The sequence below is a fragment of the Xiphias gladius genome, chromosome 3, assembly GCF_016859285.1.
Source record: "Xiphias gladius isolate SHS-SW01 ecotype Sanya breed wild chromosome 3, ASM1685928v1, whole genome shotgun sequence".
NCBI lineage: Eukaryota > Metazoa > Chordata > Actinopteri > Istiophoriformes > Xiphiidae > Xiphias > Xiphias gladius.
Genome location: NC_053402.1, coordinates 7,054,998 through 7,079,928, shown reverse-complemented (window position 1 = coordinate 7,079,928; position 24,931 = coordinate 7,054,998). Strand labels below are relative to the sequence as shown.

At 39.5% G+C, this 24,931-nt stretch overlaps 3 protein-coding genes across 10 annotated transcripts in view; 2 read left to right on the top strand and 1 right to left on the bottom strand.

The window, feature by feature from the left end:
• Nucleotides 1-3,202, bottom strand: part of ntn1b (netrin 1b) — a 48,459-nt gene extending 45,257 nt beyond the window's left edge. For 2 of the 3 annotated variants that reach the window (XM_040156131.1, XM_040156149.1), the window contains exons 1-2: nt 2,978-3,202; nt 1,756-2,794 (exon numbers count right to left, since the gene is read on the bottom strand). In XM_040156131.1, the coding sequence (XP_040012065.1) occupies nt 1,756-2,770 (1,015 nt within the window). In that variant the 5' untranslated portion in view covers nt 2,771-2,794; nt 2,978-3,202. Of the gene's footprint in view, nt 1-1,755; nt 2,795-2,935; nt 2,955-2,977 lie in introns of those variants that run through there. The other variant, XM_040156140.1, reaches the window with a different exon arrangement.
• LOC120805649 (phosphoinositide 3-kinase regulatory subunit 5-like) lies at nt 1,007-17,216 on the top strand. Of its 6 annotated transcripts, XM_040156094.1 has the most exons (19): nt 5,635-5,766; nt 5,942-6,041; nt 7,874-7,976; nt 8,485-8,585; nt 8,682-8,750; nt 9,489-9,627; nt 11,128-11,197; nt 11,394-11,571; nt 11,655-11,826; nt 12,003-12,071; nt 12,187-13,022; nt 13,821-13,946; nt 14,602-14,733; nt 14,853-14,946; nt 15,049-15,125; nt 15,235-15,334; nt 15,417-15,499; nt 15,588-15,706; nt 16,556-16,703. In XM_040156094.1, exons 3-19 carry the CDS (start codon nt 7,877-7,879, stop codon nt 16,701-16,703), a joined length of 2,613 nt encoding a protein of 870 aa, XP_040012028.1. In that variant the 5' UTR covers nt 5,635-5,766; nt 5,942-6,041; nt 7,874-7,876. The 6 variants fall into 6 exon arrangements, with proteins under 6 accessions (XP_040012043.1, XP_040012028.1, XP_040012009.1 ...); XM_040156109.1 differs by lacking the exons at nt 5,635-5,766; nt 5,942-6,041 and adding an exon at nt 1,007-1,089; XM_040156075.1 differs by having other exon boundaries at nt 5,942-7,976; nt 16,556-17,216.
• A 747-nt stretch (nt 17,217-17,963) lies between these two features.
• On the top strand, nt 17,964-23,251 carry pik3r6b (phosphoinositide-3-kinase, regulatory subunit 6b). Its single transcript, XM_040116903.1, is given in 13 exon segments — nt 17,964-17,979; nt 18,064-18,176; nt 18,928-19,027; nt 19,308-19,409; nt 19,539-19,608; nt 19,720-19,903; nt 20,938-21,043; nt 21,143-21,228; nt 21,352-21,424; nt 21,531-21,589; nt 22,274-22,395; nt 23,109-23,201; nt 23,203-23,251. Coding segments are annotated over 13 exon segments (1,173 nt in total).
• The last annotated feature ends 1,680 nt before the right edge of the window (nt 23,252-24,931 follow it).

Sequence of the window (24,931 nt, the reverse complement as noted above, 5' to 3'; positions counted from 1 at the left end):
CTTGTAAGTCATGCAGCTCCACTTGACAGGAATGTGAAAGCAGCTGCTGCCAACATAAATGCTTCTTGACAACATGACGGCAACCCTCCATGCAAAGTCATGGGAAACTGACTTTCTTACTTCCTTGATGCCTGCCACCAGTGAGTGAAACCAACTACTCTGCCATAACCACACCTCTTTTTCCCACTCTTCTCTTAATATCCTAATGCCCTACAGCAGGGAGGAGAAATCCAGAGAGATCAATAGCATCAACCACTCTGAATCCCCACTGCCAGACCATATAGACCCACTGCTCAATGGAAACAGCCCCTCCCCTGGGTCTTCTTCTTTCATGCTAAGGTGTCAGGCCACCCTTATTATTTCCTCTTTGGAAGACATGCTCAGTCTGGCTTTTCTGTGGTTTTATCTGATGACATCGCTCACACAAAAAGCGAGATGGTGAACGGGGGGCCTCCCACTGACAGCGAGATGGATGCCACAAGTGACAAGCTTTTGTTTTAGTAAAATACACTCACATGCTAGCTTTGTACAGGCGAAAGGCGGAGGCCAAGGGGAACAACTTGTTCACTTGTTCCGTTTGGTTGAGCAAACCATGGCAGTGTTGGAACTTGTTACTTTTCCAGGTTTGCTTCGCTGTAGCTCCGGGGGCTTGAGCTGTTGATATAAGCCCCCAGCTCTGTCGAAAATAAGCATCACAGCAAATACACTCGCTCGCTGCTGCTACAATAAAAACTCAGATCTGGCTTCAAATTACCCCGCGCTTTGTCCACCTCTCTGAATAGTATACTGGCTCGAAAGCGGCAGTTTATACTCGACGTGCCAAAAATGTCAATAAAACCGCCCTAATCGCCCATCCAATCTGTAATAGCACCTGCTTATGGAAACACAACACGCCCCTGCAGTCTATCTCTGCAGCTGCAATGTTTCAGTCCTATTAAACCTCTACTACAGTCGGAAACACGGGTTAAAAACTCAATCACGCATTCGGACAGGCGCACTTTGTTTATTGAAACGACTTCCTGCCTTTTCGTTCCTATTCAGGAATTTCTCCTGGAGGGCGATAAAAATCAAGGGTCAACAAAATGCATAGTAAGTCAGCTAAAATGTGTGCATTGAAGGCGGGTCCTGTTTTGATAAATACAATGTCAATTTCTCTGCCGAAATTGAAGGACTAAATTTAACAATTTCTTTAAACGAGCTGCTATTATTTAGGCTTAAATTGTACTAAATTCATCTACATTTACCAGCAAGAAGATGTATTAATTTTAGAATGAGCAATTTCATAAAAGATTTCATTTAATTCGATGAAACCGTCTCTTGAATTTAAAAATCAGAATGGGTCGATTGCCGTTTAGGTCGTGGAGGCCTCCCTCTCTCTTTGCCTCAGCTAGGATTTATTTGGCCGGAATAAAAATAACTATACCCTAATTTAAAGTCAAATCGCCATCGATTAATTTGTGCCTATAGCACAAGTATCTCTCTATATTACAGACAAAAACAAATTCAAAAACATCATCCTTTCAGGAGAGAGTTGTATCTGTATTCCATTCCCAGTAAGACAAAAAGCAAATATACAATTCACATTAACGAATTACCAACTAGTCGGAGTGTAATTTTTGTGCGTGAAGGCTGGATAGTAAAAATGGTTAATGTTAACAGCATCTATTAAATGAATGGGGTAATATAATTTACTATCGAATTATTTTAATCGCTAAAACAATTCCTAAGTAAAGGCCAACATAGTGAATGACTTACCTATACACTCATTGGCTTCTCTGGCCGTGGCTCGCTGCCAGGGTCGGTCATAGTGGAAAGGTTTGCACCTGTCGCACTCGGGTCCCGCCGTGTTGTGTTTGCACTCACAAACCAGATTCCCTTCTCTGTCCTTAACGCACTTTGAAGCGTGTCCGTTGCACTTGCACCGACCTCCGACCTGCAGGTCCGACACGGCGTAAAAGTAAGAGTCGCGGGCCAGCTCCGAGTCGTCCTCGTTCTCGTCTCCGAAAGTGTGAAGCCGGCTGAAGATCACCTTTATGTCGGTGGCCGTCACCCAGTCCTGTAGCACCGGGGAGTTGTCGAAGTCGTGCGCCGACGGTCTGCCGTCCAGAGTGCTGAAGGCGATGAGTCCACCTGTCAGAGGGTGCATGTCTGTGTGGGAGTCCGTGCAGATGGCCTCTTGCTCGTTCTGCTTGGTAATTGTTGCCTTATTCTGCCTGTTGTACATTTTCTTGCACTGAGTGGAATAAAACTGAAACGGCACCCATGATTTGCCATAGTCCATAGACTTGTAGATGGCAATGGACTCGGGTCTAGGTGAGCAGAACTGCAGGCTCACATAGGTGACCTCAAACTTTTTACCCAGTGACAGGGTGAGGGTGACGTTTTGCGGATACTGCACGTAGTTTTCAGACTGCCAGCAGGTGAGGTTGTGAGGGTTGTTGAGGTCTGTTAAATACGCAGGAGGACGGGACTTCTTGGGATCCCCGGCGTCGCACGTGTGACAGTCCCTCGTCCTCTCCTCTCCCTTCTCGGTCACCACACAGTACCTGGCGGCCGGGCTGCCGCAGGTGCTGGATACGCGAACGTCCTTCCCAAAAGCGGAGTTGACGAAATCGGGGATGCATCTCCGCGGGTTCCCGTTCTCATCATAGCACGGGTCTGGAGGGGAAGACTGCGCAGCAAACATGCTCAGCCCGTATCCTGCAAAGACCCCCTTGGTCAGCGCAGAAACTGTCACCAAGGTGACCCAAACCTCCAAAATCCTTCGCATTATAATCCTTGCGGGACTCTTGCGCTGAAATGTAATGAAGACAAAATAATCAAAATTAATAACACTAGAATAAATTACGATACACACAAAGTCAATGCAAGTATAAAACAATAAAACACTTAAACGATGCTCAGAGAGATCTTTGGAAAAAAAACTTGGACGCACTAGTGAAGCATGTAACACTAAATGTGTATGAAATATTCTTACGAGGCAAAGAAAACTCCACCCAGGACACTACTTCCAAATAAACTCCTCAGTCTGAAAGTGTAGCAGAACTCCTAAGAATTTGAATAACCTATCCCGTTTACGCACAAAAAAAACACTACTGCTAGAATACTTCAGCTTTTCCCCCGTTCTATGAAATTCCTAAATAAAAATGAGATATGGCAAATGCCCAGCTGGCTCTGAGTCTGCTTCTGCCTCTGCCTGTCCACTCAGTCACACCTCTGCCCACCTCTATCTCTACCGTCCCATTTCCTCGCTGTTGTAATAGAAAAAAGGGGGTCCACTCATTCAGAGGAAAGGAGTGGGAGCCTTTTGGGTGTCTCTGTGGAGGGAGACATCTTCTGGTAGAATATCTGAACTACATTTAAAAAAAATACACTCCTCTAGTCCTAATGACCAGGCCAGTAGAAAGCTCTTGTAATTTGAAGATAAAAAAAGCTAGAGTTACACATTTATCTACATCTTCAATCATCAGGATATGTTTTGGTTACGTTAGCAATTACAGAATGGGGTTTGAATGCTGATGTTACCATAAACCACCAATCCACATCTTTGCTATCAACTGATGTGTTCAAAGGAAATCATCCCTTGTCTTGCAGTTATCAGGAAGCTTCTAGGAAATGGCATATAACACGTGACATCTGCCTCACACCACTCCTATGTGAATATATATATATATATATATATATATATATATATATATTGTTGCAGAATTTAATACACAAATTTTGCAGTATTTGCAAGTGGAAGTATATATGTTGCATAAACATTTGTATGTACCATTTCCTGACAGGTAAACTGTACCTCTAAGCATTTAGATTTCACTAATTCATACAGTATACACTAGACTAACCCTTTAATGGGGAAGTACATAGAAATCCTTATATATATTAAATATGGCATTTATATCTCATTTTAGAGTTTGTATCTCACTTTGCATTTACACATTTACAAATTTACATTTATAGCCAACAGTGAGGATATGGGTTGTGGACGTCCAAAGATCAGATATATATGTGGGATGACTTGTAGAGGCTATCAGTAGGCTGCTGGTAAATGGCATATAACACATGACATCTGCCTCACACAACTGTATCTTCTCCTATATGTGACTATTCATTTTCTTTTTGTCATGTTGCAGCAATTAAGATACAATTTTTGCAGCATTTGCAAGAAGAAGCAAATTTATCACACAAGTGATACAGTTAGCCATTCATTTCCTGAATGGCAAACTGTAGTTTCAAACATGGGGAGAGGATTTTAAAAATCACTAATGCATACACTATCTTAACCCTTAACTGGGAAAGAACATAGAAATTCTCATATGAATATGTGTGTGCGAAGACACGGGTAATGTGGTCAGATAAGGTAAGTGCAATCAGATACAAAGTGATAGGTAGTGAGTGAGAGACAAAGTTACACCATTGGTCAGTCGAATGGCGAGTGACTGATTGAGAGCCTGATAAAGTTACACCATTGGTCAGCTGAATGCAGCGAGACTGAGTGCTGACATTGAACCATTGGTCAGCTGACCGTGTTGGAGTTTCTTCATTTGCGGTTGCTCTTTCAAAATGAATTCCCGCAAACAGTTTCTATTGCATCATGGGGTTGTTAGCTCCTTTGTCTCCAGTTGTACTGACTTTTTACACCCCTTCAGTGACTTTTCTTCACAAAAGCACCCAGTGACAAATCTAGCGACTTTTTGGACAAACCTTATCTACTTCCTGTAGAAGAGAGTCGTGAGTATTACCTGCGAGTGTGAGGTCAGGCTTTCCCTCTGCAGGCACACCTCTCTATGAAGTTGACCACAAAGCAGCTGACACAGACATGAATGAGTTTCTAACTTTCTCTCTGAGTGATCATTTCACAAGTAAATATAGCCAAAATAACAGCACTGTCATTGTCTTTAACTTATGTGTGTGGTGATTTTGTCAGACGACATTGCAGTTATAAAATAAGGATTTTAGCAGAGCAGAGCAGCAACCTGGAAGGTGCTTGGAAGAGACTGCTGGTTAACATGTAGTCTTAATGGGCCAAGTTTCAGTCACTATTTCATACTTGTTCTGTTGTCCGACAACAGAAACAGAAAAAAATTAAAAAATAAGAACAGCTTTATTGGGAAAATACTGTATATCTGAGCACAGACAGTGGGAGAAAAGCAAACAGAAATAAGGCGGTCCAGCCGTATACAAGGGTTTTCACCTAGTCTTGTTAGGGCTCTCACTCTACTGAGAGTGGAAGCGCTGGAAGAGCATGTAGCCAGGATGAGTGGGTCTGTTCTGGTCCTGGCTCCTTACTACATTTCTGTCAGAGAGGTGAGCACATATACTTGAGCCTGCTACCCAATTAATGTTTTCCACTCAAACCGACACCAGGGTACAAAAAACATTCCACCTGATATTTAAGTAGATCATTAGATAGAAGTAAATGTTTTTTTTTCCTTTTACAAATGATACTAAGAAGATAATGAAACAAATAATTTCAGCAAAGCAGTGATGTTCTAAACAAGTTCTTGTGTCCAATGAGGTCTGTCATATAAAAGACTCCTCCTGTACTGATCATCAGCACAATGTCACGTAAACCACCTCAGCATAAAGAGTCATTCAGTTCCTGTTTTGCAGCACACGCTCTCTTGACTGTGCAGTTGGACAGTCTATTTTTGAAAAGCACAAACACAGGAGGATGTGGTCTCTGTATTGTTTCCCTCTACTGGTTTGTCTCAGCTGTGGTCGATCTGGGATAATCTAGGACACTGTTAACTGCAGTTATAGGTAAGAGTTATGTCTCTCTCTCTGCGTCTCCCTCTGCTAAGCAATTCTTTGTTTTTTTCTCTTTTATGTCTCAACATATTTGCAGTATGTTCCATATATCTGTATCATATGTCATCAGTCTGCCTCAGGTTGGAGACACATAATTCTACAATTTCATATATCCTTTCTCTGGTAGGAAGAAGCCTCAGCTACACAATTTTCATCAGATCTAACTGCAAAGTGTTATTCAAGCTCTGCAGATTTCCTGTTCCCCTTCTTTTAAAAGCTGCACAAAGGTTATGTCAATGCAATCAGGATTACGCCAAATATGTTTGGTGAAGTATTTGATAGGTTATTGATGTTCTGTAAAAGAGTCTCATTATAGTTGGTGCTTTATTGAAAGTCAAGCTAATGAGTATGGTCAAGGTGTCTTTATTGTCTCACGGGAAACTTCATATCATCCACTTGAGCATCATGGCTTAGCCTATTCCTCTCTCTTGGCTTTCCTTCACTTTACCATGTGCAATTTAAACAGCATCTGCTTTTAAATAATCCTAATGTTTAAAGAAGCCCCAGCAGAGATCGGTATTATTGCATTGTGGCAGCAACAGTCAAGTTTGCATGGCCAGGCTGGACAATATAGCCTGATTCCAAACAGTACAATGGAATAACACCTGCTTCCTCAGTGTACAATTGATGGGCTTGTTTGCTGAAGCGGGATATTCCAGGTACTGCTAAGAGCAGAGCTACTGCCTGCATTCATTGCCCTGCTGCAAATAAGATACATATCCTAGATATCCCTGTCTTCAAGGTTTAATATGCCATGGGTACATGTTTTCATTTTGTGCTTTGTAGTTTAGGAGTTTAAATTTATTTTAGTGTTTCACCAGTGTTAGCCAACCTTGGCTGAATATAATTATTCATCTCACATTATCAGTTAATTCCTGCATTTTGTATCCTCTGTTATAGTGATTTGTACCGCAGGGGTACTTCTGCAGGTGCCAGGAAGTGGAAAGATTGTGGAATGTATGTAACTAGTTAAGATGTAGTTTCTACCCATCTCCTGTCTAAACAAATCAGTTAAAGAATTTTAAAGAGTATTAATTTACATTTCGTGCTTCCCGGAAGGCCTTTTCCTGTTCCAGCTGTATCACTACAAACATTATTCACACTGGCAGCGATATGTCTGCCACAGCTGGGCACAATTGCCGCTTCCGTATACACATTGACATCCTGGAGACCGATCATACTGCGGACTCCCAGGGGAGATATTTGTTTTCATCAAGAGGGATGTCTCATGGCAGTCTGATTTAATTTTTTTTATTATTATTATTGTTAATAAAAATAGGCATAAAAGGAATGCCATGTAAAATCTGCTTATGTTTTAAGCCTTTAATTACCCAAATTAAATATTCTAAAACTGTCTATTTGTTTGTATGGTCACTGTGGTTTTAGTTATTTGTCACTAAATGCGCATGCACCCTAACCACAGGTGGCATGTGATCTGTGGTATGCAAATTCCAGAAAATCTCTGTTTTCCTCACAATTGTTGTACTTTATCTCTTTTTATTGCTTTAACACAGTTGAATGATGTATTTACTTTGAAATTTAATGTAATAACTATAAAGGATTTAGGACTTAGAATAACTAAAGACAACTAATAAGGATCAAATAGGAAGTTGTACTTTTCATTTCCATCCCAGTTTTGAGTCATATGAAATCTGATGTCCGCAGCTGATTTTAAGAATGAAAAAGTAGAAGTTGTGGCGGCTGTTTTTGACCAGCTCACCTCCGGTCGACTCACACAGCCTATGACTCGCTGGTTCTGGTAGGAAGTGGCAGGCTGTATTCTCTGCCCCGATATCTTTGACATCCATGGACATTTGTGTTTTCATCTCTGTTTGTGCGAGTGAGCCTTTTACTCTGAATTGTATTTGATTGTCTCTGGACAGGGAAAACAATTATTATAAAGTATTGGCAACAGCAGTAACAGGAAGTTTGGGCTATTGAAGAGACACGATATATTGGTTTCCCGGAGCATAATAATAGGGTGTAATTCTTGTTTTTATTTTGGGAATTCCCGGTGGTTTATCTTCTGTATTTGTCTGTGGATGTTGTGATGCCTCAGAAGATGGAGCAGAGCTCATGCACAGAGGATCGTATCCAGCATATCCTCGAGCGTTGCCTCTGTGACCTGGGTCTTGAAACTCCTGACAAACAACTCTGGAACGGTAAGACCCAATCCAGTAATATACATCTACCAAAAAGTACAGATAATGTGTCAAAACCAATGCTGTATTAACATTGTGAGAGCAAACAGCTGTAGATGTCCTGTTGAACTTCAGTGAAATATTGAGTAAATGATGAGGGCAGTAATTAGATTTGTAGCCAGATTAATAATTAAAACACACACCAGATAACCAATTGAGAACATATTGTCCATTGTATAGAGTCAAATGGGAAGTGAAAGTGGTGACACACAGAAGGAGGAGTGACATAAAGCATGGGGGAGTTATCATGTTGCTTTATGCAAGTTTACTTTTGAAATACTCAACAACACCTTAATTCAGGACTTTGGCAACAAGGGAAAGTAATGTAATCATTTTGTTGTCAGTAACACCTTTCTAAACATTAGTTGTTTATCTTAGTAATATCATGTTTATTGCCAGTCATCAGAATGAAACTTAAAAGGGGAAATAAGTGTGGGTTCAACTTGTTTGTTTTTGTGTGTCTGACTAGCTGGACTGTGCATAAACCGATGGTGTTTGGAGGAACTTGTGAAGAGAGATCCCCACAACTTCCTCATCCTTCTTCAGAAAATACTGAGGAAAACAAAAGAGGTCAAGAGCTGAAAAAACTAACATCATTTCAAACTGTTCAGTGTAATATGAGGTATGACCGCACGTTTCAGTTCAGGATTCTTCTTTCTTTTACAGGTGCTAGAGCAGTGTCACTATGAACTGGTGGTGCCCCTCTCCCTCTTGTTCTCTTCAACCCTCCTAAAAGTGAGTGTTTGTAATTTATGATAAGTAGACAAACGAGCAAAGACTCTTCCAATTTCAGTTTTGGGTATTCAATTCACAATAAATTAGAGACCATCTTGTGATGGGATCACAGCAAACACGACGCCCGTCAACATGTTGACGTTCCGACCCATGAGTACTTAGTAGTCATTACTACATTATTGATAGACATCACGGCTGGCGCGATTCCATCACAAGATGGTCTGTAGTTATACCTAATGTCTTAGAGTGAATGGGAATGACTGAAACTGGGATACAGGGACCAATGGCCCATTCCTTGCTTCCAACCCCCCTACTTCCTGCGGCCTTGCTTAGACCACACCCATTCTAAAACTCGGCTATCATATTGACAAAATCTGTCCGCAGACAGACATACCAACAGAAAGACAAATAAACACCTGCCAAAGTACTCAAAACACCCCCTGTTTGAGTTCCCGCTACAGTAGGTATCTCAAGGACCACATTTTTCCATGATGGCACACACACACAGATACACACACACACACGCATGCGCACACACACACACACACACACACACACACACACACACACACACACACACACACACACACACACACACACACACGCACACACACACACACACACACACACACACACACACAGATTAGCAAGGTGAAAACAATACCTTACAACAGCTGGTAAATATTTCTATTATTCTATTTCTAACCACATCAGTTGTTTCTTCTCTGCATCTTTCAGGCTCCTTACGTGGCTCCAGACTGTGGCGTTCTGCAGGAGGCCTACCTGTTGTTCCATTGTTTCCTGTCCTGGCCTGAGCCTTGCTGCTCTGCCAGTAAACACCTCCTAAATATCATCCAGCAGGAGCTCAGAGCACCAGGTAGCACTAAGTTCTTATGAACTGGAGTGAAAAAGACCAAATGCAGTCTCACTGTTTTAAAGCATACAAAACCGAGGAATCAAATTGTTGCTTTACAGTGTGATTCCCAACTAGGGGTATTTGTAAATCAGGGGGGGTACTTCTGCAGTTGCCAGGGAGCAGGTGGAAAGATTATAGTTCTATTAATTTGAAAAAAAAAATCGAAATTAGGATTTATTTAAAAATATCTATATACATACCGAAGCAGCTGTAACACCGGAACACTAGGTGTTGCAAATGAGAGGGTGTGAAAACTAGCTAGCAGTAATGGACAACTGGTTAAAAATGAAGCTAAAAGTAATAACAACAAACAGTTCAAACAGTTAACTAAATGTATTGGATAAATGGTGAATTAGCTAAAATTAACTTAGCTAAACTTAACTTAAAGTAATAGATAAACAGTTGAAATCCTTCGCTGTAAGTATGAATAAATTGTTGAAATAGCTAAAAGTAATTGATAAATCATGCTTCAAATAGTTAGCTTGAAGTAATGGATAAATGGTTAAAACAGTTAGCTAAAAGTAATTGAGAAATTGTTTAAATAGTTAGCAGGTAATTGATAAATGGTGAGATAGCTAATAGAGGGATGTTGGCCAACCCAGAAGTTAGCATCATAGTGATTCCCTTGACAAAAAGCCAATGGGATCTTTCCATTGGCTTTTGGATTATTACGGAAAATAAGATCAGTGACAAAAGGGTAGAATACTTATACATTTTGTCAAGCAACATAATCTTCACAAATGAACACCACTTTTATGATTTTTGATGCCTAAATACAATCGCTGAAGCTAAGCTAATGTTAGGCTATAAACGAACTGAACCACGGTCACATGACTTCAACATCACCCCCACTTAACTTCCAATTTGTAATCTGTTTTAGCGCACTTACCTCTTCTACAAAAGCCTTTCATCTTAGAAAGTTTGTAATATTTGTAATAGCTTGTGTCAACCACCGACCTTATCTCAGGCCTCTAACCTAAAATCGATTCAAAAAAACCCACTGACTTCAGGAAGAGTGAACCAAAAGTGCAAAAGTGTTAACTTATTTCTGGGTTTTAGGACTCAATCCTGCAGCACTCCATTGATGAATGGGTGAAACAGCTAGCTCCTCCCGCTCTTAATACAAATGCAAGCTTAACCAAACCAACCATAACAGTGGCCATAACTGTATTTAAAAAAAAAAAAAATAAATAAAGTATTAATATCCACTTTGATATACTGTAGTTAATAGTTTTAGATCAAATACAGTTTAAAATCAGTTTAAACGAATTTGTAACATGATAGTTGCCGTTAATGACGAAGGGGTTCTTGAACTCATCTGACAAGGCTGTGGGGTTATACCCTAAAAAAGTAAGGCTGGTAATTACTGGTTTTGGCATTCTTCATGTATCACTGTGACCATATGGGGGCAGTGTTTGCATGCTAAATGTCTACTACATTGTATGTCTATTTTTGGTACAGGTATTTCATTTCAAAGACTGCTGAGGACAGAGCAGGGGTTTTCCCCTGAGCTTCAAAGCTCTAAAACCATGTAAGTCATTTCAGACTTTAGTTGGCAGTCATTGTAAATGCCATTAAAACAACTTAAATATTGTTACTATTTCTATACATTTTAAAATGCAACTACACTCTTAGTTCAATTTAACTTGAGATATTTCTCTTAGGATTATTACATCATTGCTCTCCTTGTATATGCATTTGCGGGTGCATCTGTGTGTCTTTACTAGGACGGTACTGTTAGTGAGCCCAGATGAAGATGTTCCTCCAGAGGTACAGTCTGTCTCTGAGCAGCTTAGTAGCACTGTGTCATCCATCAGAGATGTTACTATCACCCTCATCCAGCACAGCTTTCAGGCTGTTCTGGGCACCAAACACAATCTGCAGGCACTCCACGCTGCCCTACAGGTGACCACAAACACTGCGTGCCACTTTGTGTCTTATTTTCTTTTTTTTAGGCGCACCCTTAAACAAGCTTCTTGTTCCTCCAGGCAAAGCAGCCTGAGGAGTTGGAGCAGCTCCTGGAGGCAGTGACTGAGAGCATGGAGATAGCAGCCTCCACAGCAGATCTCAGCACAGCAAGACGGGGTCTACTAAACAGCATGGAGAGTCTCAGAGAAAGCCTTGCTGTTCCTGTTCCTGCTGAAGGCTGTTCAGACACTGGTAAGACAGAAAGTACAAAAATAAAGCATCATGGACAAACTGGAGGTAAATAAATTCCAAATCCAGACTGTTGCTGAGTAAAAGTACTTCTGTTCTGTTGGGGCAGAGTTTGTTTGCTGAACCTGCTTTTCAAACATCAATGCTTCTTTAATCAGAGTATCATCTTTTCTCATTAGGGACTGTTGAGACTTTCATGCTGCCCTTCCCCAAATGTCACACATGTTCTTGGGAGAACGACAACTTTGGTAATTAGTTCAGTTTGCACAATTCTCCATGCTTGCATCATTTATTAGAAATCTATCTTTAACTTTAAAATTCCTCTCTGTTCTCAATTTTTTTTCCCTCTTCACATTCATGCAGATATTCTGAATTACATTCTCACAAGTAAGTCGGACCTAGATTCACCTGCAGACTGTTTCTTAAAAACAGAAATAGACGAGGATGATAATAATGACACCAGTGTGGATGAGGAAAATGAGTTGGAGGGAAACAAAGAGGACAATGAGTTCCAAAACCACCGCATCTCCACCGCATCTTCTTCCTCCAGCCACTCTCTCTGCTCCAGTTGGTCTGTGCCGTCCTGCTCATCAGGTGTGGAAAGTGACTTCAGTGAGGACACAGGGCATGAGGACACAGAAGAGGGACAAGACAGCCAACCAAAGCCTAGGAAGAAACCCAAAAAGAAATCCAGATCCCTGTTAGGCGTAGAGCGCATCTCAATGTTTTTCAAGAATCCCCGCAGCCCTAACGTTTGCCGCCGTGTCCGGAGCATGGGCTATCAAACTGATTTCACCAAAGATTTTCAAAGAACTGGGTCACTGCTTAAACGCTCAAGGTTCCTGTCCAGACAGGGCCACCCTCTACAGGCATCCACTAATACCTTAGATCCTCTTTCCCCCCAGAAGCATGTGTGTGTCCGCAGGAGGCCAATCCTGAGCTGTGATGAGGGCGATGTGGAAGAGGTGCCTATGCTGATCAAAGTGGTGGTATTTGGAGGCGACAAAGAGGCCGGCAGGCTAGCCAGGGCATACAGCGACCTGCAGCAGAAAGAGAGTAAATGTCCCCAACTCACCAAGATGTGCAAACTGCAGTTTTACTTTGTACCCACCAAAAGGAGAACTATTGGAAGCCCAGTAGGAGGACACACACCAACTGAAGGTCAAACAGGAAGTTCAACCAAAGCCGCTGTGTCTGTGGTGAGAGCATGTGTCACTGTCACATCTCAGCTGATTCAGCCTTTTAAATGTATATGTAGATGTGTACTTATGCAAGCATAGCTAGCACAATACCACTTTCTAAAGGCTCCCTTCATAAAGGAAGTATAAATTGTAACTAATGACTTATTTAATTGTTAAATAAACATTTACATATGTTTTATAGATCAGATATAAATGACTAGTTAAAAGTCATGTCATTAATAAGGGTAAGCCATCAAGCCTGCAGTTATGAAAGTTATTAATAAGACTCACAGGTTTATCACTGTCTAACAAGCAAACAGCAAACTTTAGTGTATCATTTGTAATTATAAATATCAATAAGTTTATAAAGGCCTATTACAGCAATCCAACAAGTCTTTAATTGCTTATTTTAACATGTTGGTAATAAATGCAGTACTTTTCCAGAAGGTCAGAGGTCAAAGGGTCCACTGTAGAGGAATGCCTTGTCAACTAAAGAGCTAAAACAATACAAACAAACAAACAAACAAAACAAAACAAAAATTATTCATTGAGGATCAAAAATCTCAACCTGGTACCCCTAAAGTTTGTTTGTGTTTTTATCAATGGCTTATAATGGATCTATAAATCATTAGTCAATCATTTATAAACTCTTAGTAAAGCCATCAGTCAAAGCTGACAATATAAATCCTTGATAAAGGGTGCCTCGTTAGAAAGTGGTACAACTAGTTCTGTAATAATTCATAGACCTGTTAACAGGACAGATACTATAATGACATGAAATGTTATTGATACCCTTTCATTCCCTTATACTGATAGGAGTCTAATGACCTTGTACTAGAGGACAGTACTACACATATAGCCCAGATGTTGGGCACGATGGATCCCTGGTATGAGCGGAACGTCCTCAGTCTGCTCAGCCTGTCCTCTGATGTCCTTTGTCAGGTACGATCCATACTGGCATCACCACCTCTCTCTGGTCTATACATTAAAATAAATATTTCAAGAGAGTAGCAACTGGACTAACATGATTATCTCACAGGGGCTGTCTTTGTTTGGGCCTGGAAACTAAAAATGAGGTGTGCATTTTACTAGGCAGTGAGGGTTGAATGAAAAGAGACTACCAAGTTTCATAATGGGAAATGAAGGATCTAGTGTATTTAGAGGTTGATTCAAACTAGGGACTAAAAGTCAGAGTTTCTCAGCCTCTGCTGCTTCAATTGGACTGTTCTGTTTTTTTAATTTGTCTCTCACAAGTCCACCAACTTTATGGAAGGGAAATGCTAAATGGTTGGAGTACTCTTTTAAAGGCTAATGTGTTGAAACTGTGTCTTTATAGTTAATCTAACTCTCTCTGGACTAAACATGTTTACGGCTGATGTTAATCCAACTTTAAATTTGTCACTTTCTTGCATGTGTGAAGAATTTTTTTGCCAGCAGCCATTACTGACATCTAACTGTCAAAAAAGCCACTTTAAATCTCCTTTGGCTCAGTGTTGTTAGAAAGAAACTTGGGACTGTTTTCATAATATTAATGTGTAAAACCTATGTGTGGTAACCTATGTGCTGGTAAAAACTATGTGTGTTCTCTATGACACAGACTGCATGTAAGGAAGGTGTTGTCTCAGAGGGCAGTGGCAGTGTGGAGCGTCTTCCCCTGCTGGCCGACCTGGTGCTTTATTACTGCAGACATGCGGACCAGCCTGTTCTGCTGCAGCTCTACCAGGCTGAGGTAAGAGGAACACCATACACACACACACACACACTCACACACACACAGACACACACACACACACACACCAACACTCACTCACTCCGTCACAGAGTTTTTTTTTTTCTTCCTCTGCACAGCTGACCCTGGCTGGAGGAGAGAGGAGAAGGGAAGTGTTTATTCATTCTCTGGAGCTTGGGCATTCAGCTGGAACCAGAGCTGTTAAAGCCATGGGTCAGTCACACTCTGACAAACATACCCAGAGAGCCACAACACCATACAGACAAACACACACACATACTGTATAGTCTAATTTGTACTGTATTCTGTTTGTAGGTGCCGCCAGCAAAAGATTTGGAATTGATGAAGAACGACAAGCTGTCCCTTTAACATTAAGTGTTGCCTACAACAAGGTATTGTTCCTACCCACAGATTTCCTGCAACCAAAACAATAAGCCATATATTAAAATTCAGGGCCAGAGCTTTTTTTAATCTGGCCTAAACATCTACACTCAACTACAGGTGGCTGTTAGTGGGAGGAGTCAGTGGACCCAGACAGAGATAGTCTGCACATCAATTAATCTTTACAAAGCCTGCAAGAAGCCTGAGCAGCTATGTAACGGTGATTGCCATAGTCCCATACTTTCTTTTTTTGTTTTCGTTTACATCGTGGTTTCTAAACAAATTAAATCCTGTCTGTCCAGATTCAGGAATAGAAAGTCTTCAGCTGACCATGACTGAAGTCCTGAAGAGGCAGTGCTCCAAGGCTAAAAAGTGCTATAACCAGGTGAGTGGTGCTTTTACACATGGTACAAAATACAATCTCATGCACACCCCTACTTACACTTAATCTCCCTCCACATTCCCTCTGGCAGCAAATCTCCATATCAGAAGTTAAGGTGGACAAGGTGCAGGTGAATGGTGGAGATGACGGGACAACTTTTGCTGTGTGTCTGGATCAGGATGAGAAGAAGTTCATCCAAAGTGTGACTAGGTAGAACACAGCATCACTGACTATCATATCATTAAAACTTTAGTTAAGCAAAACTACCAATGCAACACTGTAAAAAAACGTACTTAAAGGAATACTGCAACATTTTGGGAAATGTGAATATTCGCTACCCGGTGGAGAGTTAGAAGAGAAGATTGATACTACTTTCACATCTGTCAGTTAAATATAGAGCTACAGCCAGCAGGTGCTTAGCTAACTTTAGCACATAAACTGCTAGCCTGCATTTGTCCAACATTAAAATCTGCTGGCCAGCACCTGTAATGCTCACTGATTAACACAAACAATAATTTTAAAGGGATTTATGTGTTAGCTAGTGGGGTTTGGAAGTGCTGGTAGGCACCTTTATGCTGTTACACCAATTTGTTTTTCATTTTTTGGACCTTTTGCTTTCTTTTTTGTGAAATATTGGATTAGTTAGGGAACAGGTATTTAAATGAAACCATTTGAGAAGTTTATAGAGGAAATTTCTCTTTGATGGAACTGCTACCAACTCATGAAACCTGAAACATGACTAGGTGACCTATATAGACACTGCTTTTTTGTAAGAGGTCACATGCCAACATTGTGTATTTCACAATCTTTTCTATCTTTTTTTTTTTTTTTGAATGTAAAATCTTAATCTGGAAAGTAACTAGCAATAACACTTAAATGTAGAAGAGTAAAAGTACAATTTATCCTACCTTGAAGTACCTCAAATCTGTATTTAAGCAAAATACTTGAGTAAAGGTACTTAGTTACTTTCCAAAACTGTATTTCTGCTAATGTGAGTCGTAATAACTGCATGCAATTATCGACACACAAGCAGTGAGGCTTTATCCTCTGTTTCTGCAGGTGTGAGGTGTCTCTGTGCTGTAAACCAGGAAGCAGTTCAGATTGGAGGTCCTACAAGCCCTTACCAGGCCAAGTCCGGCCTCTCCACCCATCCTACTGCTCCCTGCTCTGTCTTCCAATCACCTCGTTCTCTGCCTCAAATTCCTGACACACTTTATCCTGAACTGAACGAAATAAGGGAAATTGTATATTAATTACACAGGGGTGTTTAAACCAAATCAACACAAGATGCAGAATATAGCTACTAAATAGATACTGAAAATGAAAGCAGAGAAAATGCTGAACAGTACTAATAATAAGGTTGACATTTAATACCCCATATACTGTATATTTCAGGTTTGTTCTGTAGCTGAAAAAGTGTTACACTGTTATTAGAAGGAGGAGGGTGGGCTTGTTTAGAGGATTGTTTTCCAGCTTTCCACTGTTCCTTATCACAGAAGAAGGTTAGTGTACATTAATTCATGTTGGTTTTCTTGTATGGAGAATATCACAGGGTCTCAAGGTCTCTGCAAGGCTTTGAGAGAGATCACTGGTCAGATATGTCAATTATCTGCTGTCTGGAGCATAAAACTGATTACTTGATTACTATTGTGTACGTTCTGTTGATCCATGACAGAGTAAAACACTTTTTTTTTAAAGAAATGTGTAATAAAATAAGCTATTTATTTTAAAGTGATAGCAATGAAAATACATTTTTTTATATATATTTTTAAAATTGCATTTACTTATGTTTTTTCATATGTCACACAATTGAAATAAAATCACATTTCAGTGAGCTCTGTTTATTACTGGTTGTCACTTAAGACAATAACTGCCTCTCCTGAACTTTCTCTTAAGAGTTAATCGCACCCTTCTCACTCAAACAATAAGCACTACCTGCCATTATTATATTATTTCACTCATAGGGGGCAGCAGTGGAGAATCTCCAGAGGGAAAGTCTTTTCATATTTCTTTTCAGACATTTAAAAAGATAGAAATTACAATGGTAAATTTTAGATTAAAGCAGACAGTGTGACTTAGTTTTTGTTTACACACAGGGTGAATGTGTTACATTTGTTTGGTTTTTCAAAGTAACATTATTTTATATGGTGCATTTATAGTACAGTAAGTTTTCAGACCTCATAGCAGATAGGATTATACAATTATTTTTCACAGTGATGCATCAGATAATGTTTTTATTATCTTAATTATTAAATTTGTGCAGATGTTTGCTAGTAATCTTTCACATCAAGTGTCATCAGTTCCAGTTTTATCAGTTGTGGGCTGCAGAAAAGAAACTTTAAATTCATTTCAGTGCTGAGTTTTCAGGAACAAGTGCAACAAAGTCACTGTTGATCTTTTGCTGTCAGGAGATACCTGACGGCCTGAAATCAGTAGAAGCAGAGACTTTCCTAAGATATTGGGAAAGATGGTTGATCTCACAGGTAAATGCTTTCAATTCCTCTTCAGCTGTTTGGAATTACTATAGTACACAAACTTGTTTTGCTAGATAAAGCTTAAAGCAGTAGGATGTAAACCTGACAGTATGATCTTCATGGCTCTCTCAGCTGTGGAGTCAAGCCTAGCCAATGACATCCAGGCTCTTTTCAAACTTCCCAGAAAAGTGGCTTTAACTGAGGGAGTACAAGGCACTTAAAGGCAAATAGTTTTTAATACAACCAACAATATAGTTTTATAGTTTATAGTTTTAATTATTTTTTTAAAAGCCAACATAGTTTCGAAAAAATAAAAAGATTGATATCACTCTCATGTCTTTGCTGTAAATATAAGGCAACTTCCAGTTACTTTAGCTTAGTATAATGACCAGAAATTGGGGGAACAGATAATTTGGCAAGGTCTGAAGGTAACAAAAGCTGCCTAACTGCTTACATAAGCTGGTTATATAACAGGAGATGTGACACGGTATAACCACAGTTAGTGAACTTTGTCTGTTACCTTTCAGCCTGAGCCAGGCTAGCAGTTTCCCCGTTTCCAGTCTTTATGCTCAGCTAAGATAACCAGGCATGAAAAAGGTATCAGTCTTCTCATCTTACTCTTGGCAAGAAAGTGAAAAAAATGAAAGTCTAACCATGTCGAACAATTCTTTGTAAGATTTGATAGAATAAAACATAAAGAAAGGATCATATAGCAAAATGTAAAACTAGCTATCTTTTCCATTTCCTTACTTTTGTGGCTTCATAACCTGTTTGGAGCTCTTATAATAAGGTGGATCTCTCCATAATATCTAGACTATTAATTTAAATGATAAGATTGTTTTTTATTTGTAATGTATTATCAACACTGGACTACATGTTGTCTCAGCTAACCCACTGTGTAATGTTCATAGTCAGATATAAAGCAAACAACTGTCCGTCTGCTCTGCAGGATTGTGAAGATAGAATCTTGAGAAGAAGGTGGAGACTGATCCATCCTGCAGCGTTCCCTTGATCAGTGTGCTGGCCAAAGAGCTGGAGAAGAAGCTAAAGCAGGTTGGTAAGATTTGTCCCTCAACTCTACTTCAAGATTTCAAAATGAAAGTCTAGTCATCAAATGTTTTGTAGATTGGCAAAAGCTTGTGTGTTTCTCTCTGTGTAGATGACGTTATTCAGGTAAAACACATCTGTGTTATACAGAGTTGGCAATATGATATAAATATATAAAGTCTGGAGCTTTTTATAGTTGTGAATAGTGTATAGATGAATTAATTGAATATGCATTATTAGTAGTATTTTCTGTCTCATTGATTTGCTATTGCAATATTTTAACTTTCCAGTCAGGTTCCATGATTCCTACCAGACTTTACCAGAGAGTGTACCATTACCATTGCCTTACTCTGCCGTGGCCCTGAGCATTAAGATGGAAATGACCACACCAAGTATAATGCATCAATGGACACATTTTCAAAAAGCTGAAATCAGCTATACACAATACCACACATCCTATCCAACACTGGCATAATGCCGTAAAATAAACACTCTTTACAGACAAATCCTTCCCTCAACATGCTCTTTATATCAGAGGAGAGTCATTGCAGAGCAGAATTTGAAGAATAAGCATTTCATCTTGCAGGAAAGGTGAGTAATGACTTTCAGCATGTATTGTGTTAATAAATCGGAGTAACACTAAATAAACTATTTTATCACAACCATACTGGCTCCTGCTTCTCCTTTTCTCGGTTCTTTCATGGTGTTCGTGCTCGCAGAACCAGCTGTGTTTTCTGCTCCACTGGAAGCAACAGTAAGAGCATATTTGGAAGTATCCAGCTTATCCAGGGATACATCAACCGTGAAGAAAAATCAAATGATACGTGTTCTGCAGAAGGGGCTGGGGACAGCATACCAAAGTTGTAGACAGGCTCAGGCTCTGGTGGTAAGCAAGCTTATGATGACAAGAGCAGCAGAAGGAGTGTTCATCTGATACCGCCTTCCTTCTGTGATGTCTGTCTACTGCAGCACTCTAATTTCAGCAAGCCATCAGAGCAAAACCTCTTCCTACTGGACACCCTGTGTTACTACCTTCACTGTGAGATGCAGCCAGTTGTGTGTATAGATATTAATTTACATGCATGCAAATTGTCAAAGAGCAAGGTTTGGTTTTCATATGTCGACAGAAGTTCCAGAAATACAATATTATCACATTAATAAGAGTACTGTATATTTTGTTAAAACAGAATAATGGAGTATTTATTGTGGAATTGCTACTTTTACTTAAAGCTGCATTTATTAATAATCCTTTAAATTAACAATGGATTTACCATAGTAGTCTGAAATGGTTTTCCCACTGTGGTGAACCCACAGAGAAAAAATGCCCAACTCTGAAGTTTCTCTCAGCTCTCTAGAGTTTTTCCTCACCCTCCTACAGCTCACTGTTTTGATTTTCTGGCCCGCAAACTCTGCTCTCATCACCCTCGTGTCCAGCTGCATTAGGGCCACAGATTACAATAAAAAACTGATAAATGTATTACCTGGTCAGCAGCAAACAGCAGACAAAGTTAGCAAATAGCTGGTAAAGACAATTGAACAATTAGCAGGTAAAGAGCCAGATATTTTGCTTTAATGGAGACCAAAACAGCTAATAGGAGAGTGAACATGGAGGGCACAAAATGACTCGTAATGAATGCTCAAGTAGTATCGTGTCTAATGAATGTGTATAAAGGCAACTTTTTGCTAAGACATTCATCCTAACAACTATATAAGGTGATACCCAAACTGTATGTAAATGTTGTTTTGATCTTCTAGTGCTGCCCCCTAGTGGCCAATCATGTAGTTATGCAGCTTTAAGTAAAGAATTTTAATACATTTTCTGATTGAAATACAGTACACAGTGCATTGCACACTCTGGTAGATGCTGTCAATGATTTACACATGTACTCCTTGCTTTGACTAAATACAGCATGTATTTAGATGACCTGCTCCAGCTATGATGTGAGTTCTGTGGTGGAGGAGGTCTCTGTGTCCAATCTGGAGGCAGACATCCTAGAGTTCAGACACCTTAAAGAAAGGGTTTCAAGTATGTTCCTTAATCTCCTTCTCTCTCTGTATGTATGTGTGTGGATACTGACCAGAGTTCCTTAACTGAATAGTTACATAAAGTTGTTGTCTATGACAGAGGAACCTTCTGCACGCAGAAAGAAGTCAGCAGTGGAAGTCTTTGGGGCAACCATCACAGCCAGTTATACAAAGGTACTTAAATCTGCTTAAAAGGTCTTAATTTAAATAGTCATATTGTAATGTTTCCTACTAAGTATTAACATTAACAGTGGCATTTGGGCTAACTAAGGCCAACTTTCTTTTATATCTTTAACAGACCTATTTAAGCAAATGAAAAGTTGTAATGGGAGAAGCACCCAGACATGTGGCATGGTGATTACATCAGAGCTGGCCGCTGTAAAAATAGTTTGACGTTTCGTATGGATTTGTGTTTACATTTAGTTGACAGCTTTAGGATAACACAAGAGGATTTCCTTTATAAAATATGAGTAGTTTCTTTTCACTTTGTCTAGGTGAGGATTACCTTACTGTCACTTTTGACAGTGTGAACCCAGGATGCAAAACCGTAAGAAGTTATTTACATCTATTTAGGAATATAGGCTAATTAGATGATTTATGAAATTATTATTACTATTATAATTTGAAGTTATATTTATGGTAGTTGTACTGCTGTAATTTATGGAAGCCCACAACAGCCATACTTGCAATTATTTTTTTGAATGACGTTATCTCGAAATAACGAGTTAAGTATTTTGTTATCTTTCTCATGATAACAGGTTGATTTATCTAGTTATCTCAAGAAAACGAGGCTCTGGTATCTAACGAAATAATTAATCCAGGCCTTGATCTGTGCCGCATCCTGCCGGAACAGGATCCGGGACCTCCCAGATTGGGACCGGCACCTATTTGATTGGTCTTCTTTGTCACAAAATTTGTGAATAAATTTTGTAAATTATATTAATAAATTCCTTTTCCCCTCCTTTGAGGCAATCCACAGAGAGAAGGGAAATGACAGGGAAGTGAAGGGACAGGCAATGAGAGAGAGAGAGAGCTGTAAGAGGCAAACAGCTATTTCAACGCTCCTTCCCCTGCTGATTTTGAGTGATTAATTTAAATGCTCTGATTATTGTCCGTAAATAAATCGTGCTTTCTTTGTGATGACATGGTTATTTAGTTTTGACAGCCAGCACTTAGGCGTTGTACAGTGCGCGCAAGGCACTGTGGATTTTCTGATGCGTTCTGTGTATAGTTGGATTGGCCAATGAGCATTCGCAGACAAATCCGGGTGGCCTGCCGTATCGGGAAACCGGTGGACTGTCAGAAAATTCAGTTTATTCCAGCCCTCTCTGTGTGTCTGCTGTCATTCGCACTGTGCATGAGAGCATGGGCGTTCCTGGCGTCCGGGACTGGGCTCATTGGCCAATCACAACCAACTCTCGATCCCTCAGCTCTCTCTCTCTCGCTCTCTCTCTCTCTCTCTCTCTCTCCCTCTCTCGCATTTAAAAAAAAAATCTGATTTAAAATGCATCCAAAATAGGCAAACGAGCGATTTATGAGTAACTTCAAACGGAAATAAAAGAATGACAGAACAAATAGCATTAAATATTACACAATATTAATTTACAGATTTTGATAGTAACAAAGGAGGTGTCCGATCCAATCAAATAGGTGCCAGTACCTATCTGGGATATAAAACAAATTAAACCCTGGGTTAATTATTTCTTTATATTAAGATAACGAAGCTCGTTTTCTTGAGACAACGAGATGAATTAACTCATTGTCATGAGAAAACCAGCTTTGTTATCTCAAGATAACCAAATAATTAACTTGTAATCTCGAGATAACGGCATCTTAAAAAATAATTGCAAGTACGGCCCTTCTCGACTTCCATAGTAATTGAACCTTCAATAGAAACTGTTAAGTTGTCTAAAGCTTTTCCGTTTCCAAACCCAAAACATCAGCATCAGGACAATGGACCATCAAACGCTCTCTATCTGTCTGTCTGTCTTTTACACTTTTTTTTTTTTCAATTTCACCTTGAGCCAATTGAAACTGTACTAAAATGTCATGTCATTGCTTTACAGGATAGAACTTTCTCCATGCTTGGACCCAGGATGCAGCATCTGCTCCAGGTTCAGTATCAGTAATGAGTGAGAACTGCCACTGAGCAAGTATTGTCAAAGTCCTGTCACTGCCAATCAACACCTTCACTGGTGTGACCCTGTGAGGGACATGAGCTGTCTTTTTCATCTGTACCGATCATGCATACCGCTGTACATAATATTCTGTCAGCACTTCATTGTGTGTTACATGGTGTTCAGTGTTAGAATACAGTGTTGTTCTATTCTATTGAATTTAATTTAATGCAATTATTATTGTAATGTTAGGCCCTTAGGGGCCTCTTAGTTTGGTAAGACTTGATAATATGGGTTCAAAATGCCCTTTTCTGTCTAACATGATTCCAGCTACTTTGGTGGTATATAAATAATGTAAAAATGAAGTAAGTATGAATTAACAATCAGTGGTGGAAGACATGCTCAGATCCTTCACTTAAGTAAAAGTAGGAATACCACAATTTAAAAATACAAGTAAAGTCCTGCAAAAGTACATAAGATTTACCAGCAAAATGTACTTAAAGTTTGATAAGTAAAAGTATTCATTATACAGAACGGTCTCTTTCAGAGTCTTAAATTATGGGGTCCTCAAGGTCATAATTTATGCACAAGTTAATTATCTTGTACAGCACGATAGTAAATAAAACATGTCTCGGATTTGGTTTCCCTATTAATTTTGTTACAGGGGAGGTTACAAATACTTTATCATTCTTGTTAGTACATGGTGACATGGTGACTTCATGTAAATCCCAACAGAGCTTTGCACAACTGCAACCTGAGTAGGTCTCATCAGCTACGTAACTGATAGCACCTGCGTGCGCAAGCAGGGTCTTTAATGTATAACAATGCATCATTTTTTATAAGTCAATGATACGTTTATGTATGTAAAATAATAATAACTAGTAACTTTGAAATGAATCTAGTGGAGTATAAATTACAATATTTCCCTCCGAAATGAAGTGGAGTAGGATATAAAGCAGCATAAACTGGAGACACTGCAAGTACCTTAAAAGTGTGCTTAAAGGTGCTATATGTAAGTTTTTGCTATTTTGCTATCAACAGCTGTTTGCTTACCAGCCTACAAGAAACGTTACAGGTTCAGCATCAAACTTCATTCCTTTACTTTTCCTTACCAAGAACTGTTTCCAGCTGTGGAATGCCAGGGCACTGTTAACTCTTGTTTTGCTTGTACGTATTTCTGTCACTTCTTTTCTTTGCCGCTGAACGTGGTTTTTTGCCCTCTGGGCAGCGCTACTTCTTCATTCTCATGTTGGACTGAGGGTAGATTGGATGCTACAGTGACTCACTTTCATCTACAAAGTGGTGCAAAGTGGTATTCTGAGAGAGGTCAGGGTGGAGCTAGCTGGTTAGTATTTTAACTTCGGTGTCTCTACCAATGCAATACATAGGCGTTTTAGACATAACACCAAAAGTGTAATTTCTTCACATTCTGTTGATAATTTTTAGTTAATTTTTGATGTTTTAAACTAAAATATTTAAGTATGTGTTTGTACCCTTATTATAAAGCTTATTAGTAATAGTTACACATTCTTCTTGTAGTGGTGCTCATAGAGGAATGTATTCAGTAAGATGTTCAGTTTATTATATTGGCAAATTTACAGAAAATGCTCTGTTTGCACTCAGACGACAAATATAAGCATCAAAACCATGTGACCTGAATTCATGAATTGTATTAACTTAAATTTGAAAATTTGGTAAATAAACTAACCTTCCTTGAATAGGAAGGTTTTCGCCTACCTTGTCAAAGAATAAATCTCTTTCGGAATTAGGGA